The following is a 12,037-nucleotide window of genomic DNA, read 5'->3' on the forward strand; positions in this document are numbered from 1 at the left end:
CATGGACTCCCAAGATAAAGAAATAGGAAGATGTAGACAATAGTTTCTATTTGTATCACATTAGTTGTGAAGCTCGTGGGCACCTGCACAAGTACTAGTTGGATCAATCTGTCTATAATTGATGTGCTAGATGGTACGGCGTAGAACTATCCCTCTTGGAAGATGGGATTTAGATGTCTAACTTATTTTTATCCATAGTCATGCAAAATTCCTTATGGCTGAATTGGACACTCTTTGGGATTGAAATTAGTGTCTGGGTACACCATATCAGTTTGCTGCATTTCCTCATTTGCAAGAAACATATTCCCATGTTCATTTGCAAAATGACTGTGACTAGAATGTCCACGATGATGATTTCCTCTGCCTCGAAAACTCCCTCGATTAACAGCTCGATTGATCGCCTTGGTTGTACTGCTTCTTGCGGCAATCTCTTTCATAGTGTCCAACATTGTGATAGTAGTTGCACTGAATGTTTGACACGTTGGTGGATGCATTCCCTCGTCCTTGAAATCTTCCTCGGTTGGAATGATTTCCTCTTAATGTTGCTGAGAATGATGTTGATGTTGATCTTGATTTTGGCTTTGTTGATGATGACCACTTTTCTGATATGATCTACCTCTGCCTCTGCCTCTGCCTCTGCCTCTACTTCTGTCTAAAGCTGTGAATGCCTGATCATTAGAATGACCTTTTCGGGCTTGAATTGCCTGAGTCCTAAGTTCTTCACCAAGTAGAACTGACTGAAGTTCTTTCAATGTCGGAATTTGCCATTGGATGGAAATACTTTGAACTAGATTCTCGTATCCCTCTCCTAGTCCATTTAGGATGACTTGAACCATTTCTGCGGGGTTCATGGTCTCTCCTGCTACTGCAAGTTGATTGTTGTAGTCTTTTATGCGGAGTACATGAGCATGACTGGTTCCACTGCTGTTGTGGAAACTCTGCTTGATCTGGTTTCTCAGTGTGAGAATCCTAGATGTGTTCTTGGACTCATAGAGAGCTGCGAACATATCCCATGCTTCTTTCGATGTCTTGACTGTGTTGAGCTGTCCTAGCATGACATCTTGCACATTCTGCTTTATCAGATGATAGGTGTACTTGTATTTCTTATCCCATTCTGCTTTTGTACTTGCCACCACAATGGTCAATTTCATCAATTCTTTGTAGGTAATCTAACTTTTTGATAGGCTGAGTGATCCTGTTTTTAGAACATTAATTTAACTCTCTGTGTCCTTTCCTTCTTTAGGTTCAAAGTCTTTTCCGTCTTTTTTTAAAAGTAATGGAAGTTGTCTTGTCAAATACGTACTGATGTTTTCCCTTTATTTTTTTGTCTGGCAGGCAGGGTTTATACTTTGCCCAAGTTGTCTGTCAACCGCGAAAATTGGGGAAGGCTTGTCTAAGGACGATTTTAAAGAGGAGGGAACACGCTTAGATGCTCGCCTTAGTAGTGACAGTTGGACCAAGCAAGAAGCTCTTCTCCTTCTTGAAGCTGTCTCAAAATATGGAGAGGACTGGAATTGTGTTGCAAACCATGTGGGAACAAAGTCCAAGGCTGAGTGTATAATGTATTTTATCAAGCTCCCTTTTGGAGATCAGTTCCTCAGCAATGTGGGTGCCCCACCTTCAGACTCTGCAGTCACTAACCAGAACATGATGGATTCTAGTGACAAGGGTGGGGTTGTGGAGCAGAAAGATAGTAGTGTGGGGGCTGATCTCACAGATTCAAAAATGTATGCGGCAATGCATGGCAGTAATGAGAACTATGAATCAATTGAAGATGCCGCTGAGCCACCTTTGAAGCGGAAGCGTTTGACGCCGCTTGCTGACACAAGCAATCCTATTGTGGCCCAGGTCAACACTTATCCACAACTGGATTGAAGTTCTTGTTTTAAACTAGGATAGCAAAATCATATATGGATCTCTGCGATGCCTGGACCTTAACATTGAAATCACATGTTTCATGGTAGGTAGCTTTTTTATCTGCCATGGTGGGCCCACGGGTAGCTGCAGCAGCAGCGCAAGCAGCTGTGGCAGCACTTGCAGAGGAGGATCCTGTAGCTTCTCAAATTTTGTCTTTAAATAATCACAACTCTCAGGCGGCTCACAAAGACCCTTTGCCAATAAGTGGAATTCAGGCTACAAGGTTAATATACTGTGAAGGGAGAAAAAGTACTTTAATCTGTCTATCTTATGTGTCTGCATAGGTAAGCATTCTGACTGCATAATTAAAATCATAGCACTTAAATGACAATATCTTGTCACTGGTTTTTGTGCAGCAGCAAAGAGCATGGTGAGAAAGAAGATGTGTCACTTACTAAAGGAGGTGAGGAGTCTCATCTCCAGATGCCTTGTCTTATTCAGTTCCTTCCTTTGAGAGTACCATTTAGCGATGCAGAACTTTCTCTTGGGCAATTGCTTCTTTCCTAAATGTGCCTGTTTTAGCCCCCGTCTGGACTTGACTTTCATCTCTTGCATTGTGCATTTACTTGTGTTATAGAGAAAGTTCTTGTGGCCTTACTGCAAAAATGACCCTAATGCGGAGCGGCTGAAAAAGTCAGTAAATGTATAAAGCAGAGGCTCTCTTACAGGTATATGCAGCTTGGTGTATGTAGAACGAGCTTTGTGAGGAAAAAATATTGTCATATGTAAGAGAATACTAGTTCATACTTCATGACCGAAGGGCTCTATCATGCAGAAGGGAGATAAAAGAAGCCAAAAAAACTAAAAAATTTCTCCTTGAATCAAACACTGTATAACAAGCCACCTTCCATGCATATCATTAAATGCCACTGTGGGCTGGAAATGATGTCTTACCAGAAAGGCTACGCCTAAAAAGAATGCTGGCCAGCATAGAAGATATCATAACCATGAAAGTGACCATGCTGTCCTGCATACGTGTGCTGATTGTGCTCTTACAGAGCCTTAATTTCAGGCTGCAAATTGTTGAGATACACAACAATCCCCAAGGAAATGGCAAGGATGTTTTGCTCCTCTACCCTGGCACACACAGTTAGGGGAAACGGAAACGGGGAAATGGGGAACGGAAACAGAAACGGAAACGTTTTGGGATTTCTGGGAGGGCTGCAACGGGGAAACACCACGTCAGCAAGATAGGTTTAGAAAAGGGGGTTTTGAGATGAGAACACACGCATTAGAATGCTACAGCCTACAGCTTGAAAGAGAGCCAAGGGTTGAAAGAGAGGGCTGAAACTTGAAAGTGGGGCCTGAAAGAGGAGGGAACAGAAGGCTGAAAGAGAGGGCTGAAAGAGGGGACTGAAGGAGGGGGCTGGAGGGGAGTAGATGATGATGGAGGGCTAAAGCAGCTTGCAGGAGAGAAAGGAGAGGAAAGGAGTGAATGGGGCTCAAGGAGGGCTGGAAAACCTTGAGGATGGAGAGAATATGAGGCTGAAGGAGTGGAAGGAGGCCAAAATCGAAAGCAAAAAGACCAAAAACGGGGCTGGCGGCGGATTTCTCGTCATTTTGGAGACCTAGCAGCCTGTGTTGTCTGAAACGGCCCGTTTCAGGGTTCTGAAACGCGTTTCAGACTGGCTGAAACGTTTCAGCCAGCCGTTTCAGGGTCCTGAAACGTTTCAGTAAACGGGGCTTCTCTGAAACGGCGTTTCAGGCCTGGCTGGGCTCTGAAACGCGTTTCAGCGTAACTGTGCTGGCACATCAGTCACTCAACTGCATGCAGAGCTAGAGGTTTGTTTTCTTTGGCAGGCTATTTAGATGACTCTTGATACCACAGTATAAGATGAAGCACAAACCAAGTGGAAATCTGGGTGAAGCACGTCCAAGTATCAGGGTCAATTCCCCACATGCGAGCCTGTATGTGAGGGGGATGGCACGTAGGGCTTGGGTTGCTACACAAGCGACTCATCATTATGCATAGGCTTCCACATGGACAGTGAATCAGCCTGCTGTCTGAGTAAATCTAGAGCATATGTGGGCTCCACTGTGGTTAGCACAGGTTTCTGCCACATGGGCAGCAAAAGGGCCCAACCATGTCAGCTGAGTAGCCCAGCAAAGGAGCAGGAAACCAGACCTAGAGAGGTTTATATAGGGCACTCAAAAGCCCTGGATACTAGACCTGACGAGCCGCCTTGGGGTCAGGCTGCATAAGAGGCATGGTTGGCCAGCAGGCAGGGGTTGGCCCCAGATAGGGGGTAGGCCAGTCTATCAGTCAGGCCCTTCTGGGGATTGGTCGGCCTGCAGGGAGGGGAGGGTCTGTGACTAGTCCTCTTCTTCTATAGAAGGGGCTTTTGGGACCATGGATCCTATCCATGACAAGCCATTGAAGCATTCTTAGAGCACATAACAAGGAGGGAGTTTGGCAGGTGTAGGAGCACACAATTTTTGGTCCTTAGAGAGCAGCACCTTTGGACATATATGGTCCTAGAGAGAGCCGCATATCCCTACAAGTGACTCGGTCTCTAGTAAAAGACTGTAGAAAGAAGAAAGTTATATTGACGTCTTCAAAAGGCCTTACGGGCCTATGAGACAAAGTACACATCCAAAAGAGAGTAGCTATTACAACTCTGAGTGTCAGAAGTGGCCTTCATTTCATCTTTTTCAGACTGAGAGTCTTTGGGTCTAGATTTGAAATCTTTGATTAGCATTATCCCATCTTGGTAAACAGCCCACTTTTTTTCCTTCCGGGCTTCATTTTACTCTAGGCAATAATGCATTTCTTGCCTTGAGCTAAGTGGGGGTGAGCTCCTCTGAAATCCACGTCTTGGTACTTCTCAGCTTGTTACTTTGTTTCAGAACCTTGCTCGTTGTTATCTTGTCCTAAAAGACTACTTTTGCTTGTACCCCCTTTTGGAGGACATAAGCTATGCATTCTCAATCCCAATCAATCTGGGGTATTGTCTTCTTGAAATGGTCAATCTTTGTTTTCGTGCTTCCTCTCATAGTCCTGTGTCTGTGTCGTGTGTGTGTGTTCTACTTGGGTGCACGTGTTAGGAAGGATGATGCTTGCACCATGCCTTGTTCTACATTGCTTCTTTTGAAGTCCATGCAACTTTATCTTCAAGGAGAGTCTTTGGAAAGAAGAAGAGCTCTGTAAAAAAGTTTGTTTCAATCAAGGAGCAATAGAATACCTTTGGAGAGATTGTGAGCGCCCAGAACTACAAAACGAAAACATTGGTGCAAGCTTCTACACAAGGGACACAATGACTACACATCAGGCCAATTAGGTTTTGGAGCAACACACTAGGAATAGCATTTTCTATTTTGCACAACAAAAAAGAAAATTTCTTTTTTGGACTTTCGAACAACAAAATTACTGAATTTGTACGATTGGATATATTCTAGTCGTACAAAGGTATGTTTTCTTTTCTCTTGGCAGGATATTGAGGGCTTGGAAGTCAGTGTGAGTCTATACAGCTACTGGAGCAGCCCGAAAATCAGCTACATGAACAAGTCTTTTTTTAAAGGTTTCACGTTATGTAGCTGGATGCTAATGCTCGGATTAGTGGACTTAATCCAGTAGGGTCAAGGGGCCCTAGCATTAAGGGAAGCAAGCTTACGTGGGGCTAGAGGAGTTAGAACACTAGCAAAGGGCCAATTGGCTATATTTAGCCAAGACGCTTTTTGGAAAGTGGAATGCTCCCATATATAAGAGTGCCCAAGGCAATGCCCAAAGCTCTAGTGTCTCGTAGCCACCAAAGCCGTCCACAAGGGACCTTCAGCATAGTATCTTGTGATCCGCCATGTAGAAGGTAGGACTCTAGGCTCGAGGTCGAGACCAGACCAGACCATTCAAGCTTAACAAGATTGCCGATGCTTTGAGTCACATTGGGGAGGCAACTCTTTTGAGTTTTACCGAGGCAAGAGCTGACCTTTATGATTCCTAAGAGGGCTATGTAGGATGAACAATCATTTCGATTAGGATTGGTAGCAAGTCCAGACAAGGAGCGCCACAAGATTCAGGGGTCATACCATCGATTTAGGTGTCGGGTGGTAAGTTCACATTCGGAATAGCTTGCTGTTCCGAAATGGAAAGATTTGCATTCCTAATGATGTAAAGTAGGAGGAAGAACTTATACGAATATCATGATGCTCCAACCTCAGGTCATCTAGGAACTTAGGGAACCTATGATTTAGTAAAACGAATGTTTTACTGAACTAAGATAAAGGCCGAGATAACTGACTATGTGATAAAATTCAAGTAGTGTAAAATCAATAAGATAGAACACTTTAGGGCTAGAGGATTGTTGCATCCTCTAGACATCCCTGGGCGTGAATGGGAGAGTGTTTCTATGGACTTCATTGTGAAATTATCATGAAGCCAGCGAGTGCATGACACTATTTGGGTTGTGGTGGATAGATTGATGAATATGGCTAGATTTTCACCCACAAAGATAAGGGCTACTGCATTGGTTCATCAATTTGTTTAGCAACTCTTCAGGCTGTATGGGTTGCCTTGTGATATTGTCAGTGGCAAAGATCTGAAGTTCTCATGCATTTTGGGCAGGAATGTTTAAAAGTTAGGAATCACTTGGAGTATGAGTTTTACTTATCATTTTGAGTCTGATGGACAAAAAGAAAGGGTGAATCCAATCTTGGAAGAAAGCTTGGAGCATACGTCTCCAAGAGGCCATCTAATTGGGAGAAGACGATTCCGGGAAGCTCCCATGCCGGGGTGTGGTTCGTTGAAGAGTGTGTTGATGCTGATTGGACGAGGTGTTAGATCAACAGCGGATGGAGTTCACATTGGCGACGACTAGAGCGAGTGTAGTACTCATTGATATTTGATTATTTCCTTGGCAACTTAGGCGGGGTTTATAACTTGAGCATTGGCATGGTGGAACAGAGCATTGTGGTTCTATTTGTGTGCTATTACTTTGTCATCCGCCACTTCAACCCAACAAAGGCCAATGACAAAGTAGCCATGGTGTGGATGGCCACTAGGAGATGTGGTAAATAGCCATGGCGTGAATGACATCTAGTCATAGGGGATAGCCATGTGGGATGAAGGTGTTCCCTTAAGCAGAAGAATATGTTGGAAATTTATAGAAGTGAAGTAGGTCTCTGGCATCAATACTAGGAGCATTTCGTGATCATTAAATGGACAGAAGTTAAGCTTTGTGATTGTAGTACAAAGCAATGTGAGCCCCCCTATGGCGATTGACTAGTGTGGGCACTCTAAAGAGCATTGATTGAAAACACAAGGTCATACAATGGACAAAAAGCTCAAATGGGCATGCGGAACACACGGGTTGTGGTGAATTTTACAGCAGCCCCTTGTAGAAGTAGGCGGTGGGGATTGTGGATGCAACATGGTAACCTACATAAATGATAAGGTTCTTGGGAGGCTTTGTGGTAAGATGAGGCTAGTTGTTGAAACACAAGGCCATTGGATCAATGTGAAAATATTCATTGAGTTGGTGGCTAGGACAAAAAGCTCATAGTTTGTACTAGGGAGCCACGAAATTGTAATGGGAAACCCTGATCCATTACTACAATTTCTCCCAGTTAAGGATTGTATGTTTGGGTTGAATGATCGGATCAAAATGGAAGTTAGGGCTGAGTATGCCAATATGTTGGGTGATTCAATTGCTATCACATTAAATTACGAGGATGTAAGGGGCAAAACAAGTGGTTTTGTGCATTTGAGTACCCCAAGAAATTAATGTCGGAGAGGAAGTTTACAAGGAAAGGAAATATACAACAAATCAATAATGAAGCCAAGCAAGTTAGGATAAGTGGCAATGGTTCCCAACCAAGTACCACCATAGGGGTGAAAAGAAAAAGGTCCCATATGTAGTTTGGGGTTGGTCAAAATCTTCTTCGACTCTATAGCAGAAAGAGAAGGCAAGAGAACGATTATGCTTCAAATGTTTAAGCCATGCATGAATTTTCTATGCTATTTTTTGTGGGAAATTGCCTTGGGGCAAGTGATGAACGTAAGAATGTATGAGTGAGTCCTATAGAGGGATCACAAAAGGGGCATAGTGGGAAAGCGCATAGTAAGAGGACACTCGGCAAGATGCCGAGTGAGGACCCTTCTAGGGTCTAGGGGACAACATGCAGGTACAAAAACATATACAAGCTATGAAATTGTGATATGCTCATGTGGTAGATATGCGAGGTTTGCAAGTCAGAGGCAAGCGAGTAGATTGTGTTCTTTATAGGTCAAGCAAAAAGCAGGACACAATTGCTTTGCGACAACAGAGGTAGAGTATATTGCTTTAACTGTGCTTGTGAAGCAACAGCAAAGGCTTCTAGGTGAACTTGGTTCACTCCAAGGGAATCTACTATGATCTTTTGTTGCAACATGAGTGCAATTGCTTTAGTAGATCATGGGCACAAACCAAAGAGAGAGAGACCTTTGACCTATCCTTTGTTTCTCTAAAGATCTGTCGGCAGACCTATTCACAAAGGCATTGCCAAAATCAAAATTTGAGAAGCTCAGGGAGCTAATCAAACATGAGAGCTTATACTAAAGAGAAAGTGTTAGAATGATTAGTATGACAATCTGGTGTGATGGACATAGGCTATTGCATTGGTTGAGTCTGTGTGCGCAACTCTGTATATAATTTGTATGTCTATCTTCTTGTGTCGTGGTTTTGTGCATATGACTGTCCATCTCCCTCTTCATCTTCACTTTCTAACGCTATTCTACTCGTTTGCACATCTTTGTGACTGGGATCTAAGGGTAGTGTGATATTTGGGAACAATCCTCTGTGGGATGTGGTTAAACCAAATGTAGGCATTCACTTTATATTTCTGACAAGGCATTCCAACTTTTCAAGGTACTTTTACCAGGCAAATCCCAACAATCTCTGAACCACAATTTTTTTGGTTCATTACAGGCACGGAGATTTTGGGTGGGCCGCCGCATGGTAGTGCTGTCACAAAAACCACCCCATCTGCCATCAAAACCTGTGTCAGCCTCCAAACCTGAATTTGATTTTCTGCCTGCACCAGTTGTCTGCATTTATGTTCCCTCAGCACCCACTTTTAGATCCCCACATGATCTGAGCAGGGTCCAGGAAGGATTCTCCTCTCATTGGGATTGATATAATAACTCACTGGAGATAACTCTCATCCTACATTTCTTTTTTCAATAGGGATTCAGAGTTAGGTTTTCAAGGATATTAGAAATTTGGAATCAGAACAAAAAAATCTGAATTTGCACCATTGGATATGTTCTTGTCTTACAAAGGTGTATATCTATATCTCCACACACGCGCGCACACACACACACATACATATCACAATGGAATGGTCATGCATGATATCTAGATTCCAAACTGGGACATGATCTACAGGCTTAAAAGATTAGTTTTTTTCAAATTGGGGCTATTAAGCTGGGGAATCACATCTGCTGAAGCTATTGGTGGGATTTGGTACGCCACCTTTCCCTTCCTCAGAAATTTGGGCTTCAATGCTGCAAATGAAGTGAAATCTGGCTGCACACTCTGTGCGTGTGAGTTTGCTCCAAATCGTGATTCTTTATTGTTGTGTGACCTCATAAGGAAGCTCCTCATGGCCCCTCGCTGCTAAATCTGTTGGAATTTACATATGTGCCAGGGTCCTTGCTGTTTGGACTGCAGATGGCCTGCAAATGGCTGGAAAAGTGATGGATCTACCACAAACGTGTTGCATGTTTAGAAGGCACAATGGTGGTGTCAACTGCCTAGATCTTTTGCAAGTTGCCAATGTTTTATACTAAAATCTTCCCAGGTTGCTAGCATTTTAACTATTTTGCTGGTAACTCGAATTCTGTTGTGCCTCTGTTTGGTGAAATGCTGAACCTCAACAGGCAGCAAAAAGTCTGATGGATTGTTTCCTCAATTTTTGTGGTTGCAATAAAGAAAGTAAACTTTAGTGCTCTATCCTCTACCTTCATCCCAAAGCTAGCATGATTTATTACAAATGCCTTTTTCAGAAAATCCATCGTAGAAACTATAAGCTGAAAGGCTGGAAGCGGGATTACATACCAATTTTTGGAAATTTTTCGAATGATTGGACTCTTCTTTCTTCTTTCTATGAACTCTACGATTAGGTGAAGATAGACACAGTGAGCCTAACAATTCTGAATACGGTGGATCTCTGACACTTTTGCATCCTGGCATTCAATTTGTGTGTAGTTCCAGAACAAATGCAGTTGGCAAAGGAGGTTGAGACTGAGAATGGAAATGCTGCTCCTTTAAAAGATCCAGTTCCATCAGTTACACAAATTCGAGCTGGAGTTGCTACCGCTATTGGTGCTGTTTCAGCAAATGCAAAATTATTGGCAGACCAGGAGGAGCGTGAAATAGAACACCTCATGGCAAGCATAATTGAAAATCAGGTAAATGGTGACAGTATTTTAGGCTTGTAGTAGAAGAAATTTGATATGTTCAGGTTACTCTTACAATCTCTAAGACATGTTGTAAGCGCACATGGGCTTTATTGTGAACGCAGTTTAAAAAGCTTCAAGGTAAGGTTGAACATTTTGAAGAGCTGGAGTTTCTACTAGAGAGGGAGCATGCACAGATTGAAAAGGCACGAACACAGGTTCTTGCTGATTGGATACGTTATTCACATTATCATTATAATGCTGGCCCTGGGTGAAGGCCGTAACTTGTTGTCATAGTTGTCTATTTCTAACAATCACCCTTATGCTCGCAATAGACGAAATTCTTTTTAGGCTTGACATTTAAAGCAGTGGAGGGGTTACAAAGTCTCAGTTAAGGCGTTGCAAAGCCTCAGCCCTATTGGATCCACTCACTAGATCAGTGGCAGCTGGCTTGTTGTCCATTTGCAAGATCTCTAGCAGATACTGATTCCTGCTTGTGGAGTATGGGATGGAGCACATGCTGCCCTGATCTTTGCAAAAGCACTGGCAGTATGGAATTGCTTTCGAAAGAAGGCCATGATGAAAGAAGACCTTTGCAGGTCCCCTTTTTCGTGCAAGCATTCTGGATCAAACGAAGACAAGGGACTGCCTGTGTGTGACACTGGAATCTTGACAGTCTCAGTTGGTGGAACGCCTTTTGTACTCCCTGATGCCATGGACAGCTTTTCTTCTGTGAGAGACTATTTGCATATCGCGTTGTGAATAGCATTGCCTATTCCCTGTTTTTCCACATTTATTGTCGTGATTTTGACTGCCTCGAGTTGCAGTGAACTGTGAAATCGCTCCTTTTCCCATGACGTTCACAATGACTTGTTTTGACATTATACAGAAAATGTTGCTTTTTTATAATTTTCCAGCACCTCTGCATGCATTATGTGTTCCAATCTTAAACATGCTACTATATATCATCTTCATCATAATCGTTTCCAATACATTCAGTTGATTGAGCTTGTATGGGATTGGTTTGGTTAGAAAAGAGTGATATATCATATGCTGTAGCCCATCACAACTGCTAAAAGATTTCTGGCACTTGTGTTGAATGCCCGGGCATACACCTTTTAAAGGTTCAAATAGAAAAAGAGCCAGACCCGCTGGGCTATCTAGATACACTCTTTCTCCATCACCAAGAGATAAAACCACTTAAAAGGTTCTTAGCAATCCAAGGAAGAGAAACCACCTGTGGAAGATCTAGATACTGCAATTCCAGCTTTATCAAAGCAATATTAGAAAGGATGTATGCATCAATAAAATCCTTTGTTTTCCAAAATTTAGTAAGAAACTACTGAGTTGAATGGCTGAGAGAGAGATTACAAGGACAGTTAATGGGAAGATCACAAAACAAATCAAATTAACTGCGAACAATACCAAGTCTACATGCTTTGAAATCCAAACTATCATCCCATGCTACTATCAAGATTATGCACAAGAGGTGCCTTAAAGATCTTAACACAACTTAGAATCGAATTCTAGGTAACATCTATGAATCTTGTTGTTTTGGTGAGTAAGCAAGAGCTAGATTTGGGAATTGCAACCTCATGTATGGCAATATGCTCAAATGACAAGCATCAATATAGCATTATGCTATGTGCCATCTATTGATGATTACAATAGATTTGAAAGTGAACTTGGATCTATCTGAGAAATTCAAAGAGTTAAAGAGAATGGTGGTAATCTAATAAAAAGGAAGAC

At 42.6% G+C, this 12,037-nt stretch overlaps 1 protein-coding gene across 6 annotated transcripts in view; it reads left to right on the plus strand.

The window, feature by feature from the left end:
- SWI3A (SWITCH/sucrose nonfermenting 3A) overlaps nt 1-11,176 on the plus strand; it is a 58,026-nt gene extending 46,850 nt beyond the window's left edge. Inside the window, exons 3-7 of one of the 6 annotated variants that reach the window (XM_087374332.1) lie at nt 1,336-1,848; nt 1,965-2,140; nt 2,274-2,320; nt 10,098-10,300; nt 10,414-11,176. In XM_087374332.1, the coding sequence (XP_087230458.1) occupies nt 1,336-1,848; nt 1,965-2,140; nt 2,274-2,320; nt 10,098-10,300; nt 10,414-10,563 (1,089 nt within the window). In that variant the 3' untranslated portion in view covers nt 10,564-11,176. Of the gene's footprint in view, nt 1-1,335; nt 1,849-1,964; nt 2,141-2,273; nt 2,321-2,494; nt 2,538-10,097; nt 10,301-10,413 lie in introns of those variants that run through there. The other 5 variants (XM_087374343.1, XM_087374339.1, XM_087374348.1 and 2 more) reach the window with 5 other exon arrangements.
- Nucleotides 11,177-12,037: the final 861 nt, after the last annotated feature.

The sequence above is a fragment of the Dipteris shenzhenensis genome, chromosome 1, assembly GCF_047967505.1.
Source record: "Dipteris shenzhenensis isolate YYH24624 ecotype China chromosome 1, Dip_SZ_1.0, whole genome shotgun sequence".
NCBI classification, from domain to species: Eukaryota; Viridiplantae; Streptophyta; class Polypodiopsida; order Gleicheniales; family Dipteridaceae; genus Dipteris; species Dipteris shenzhenensis.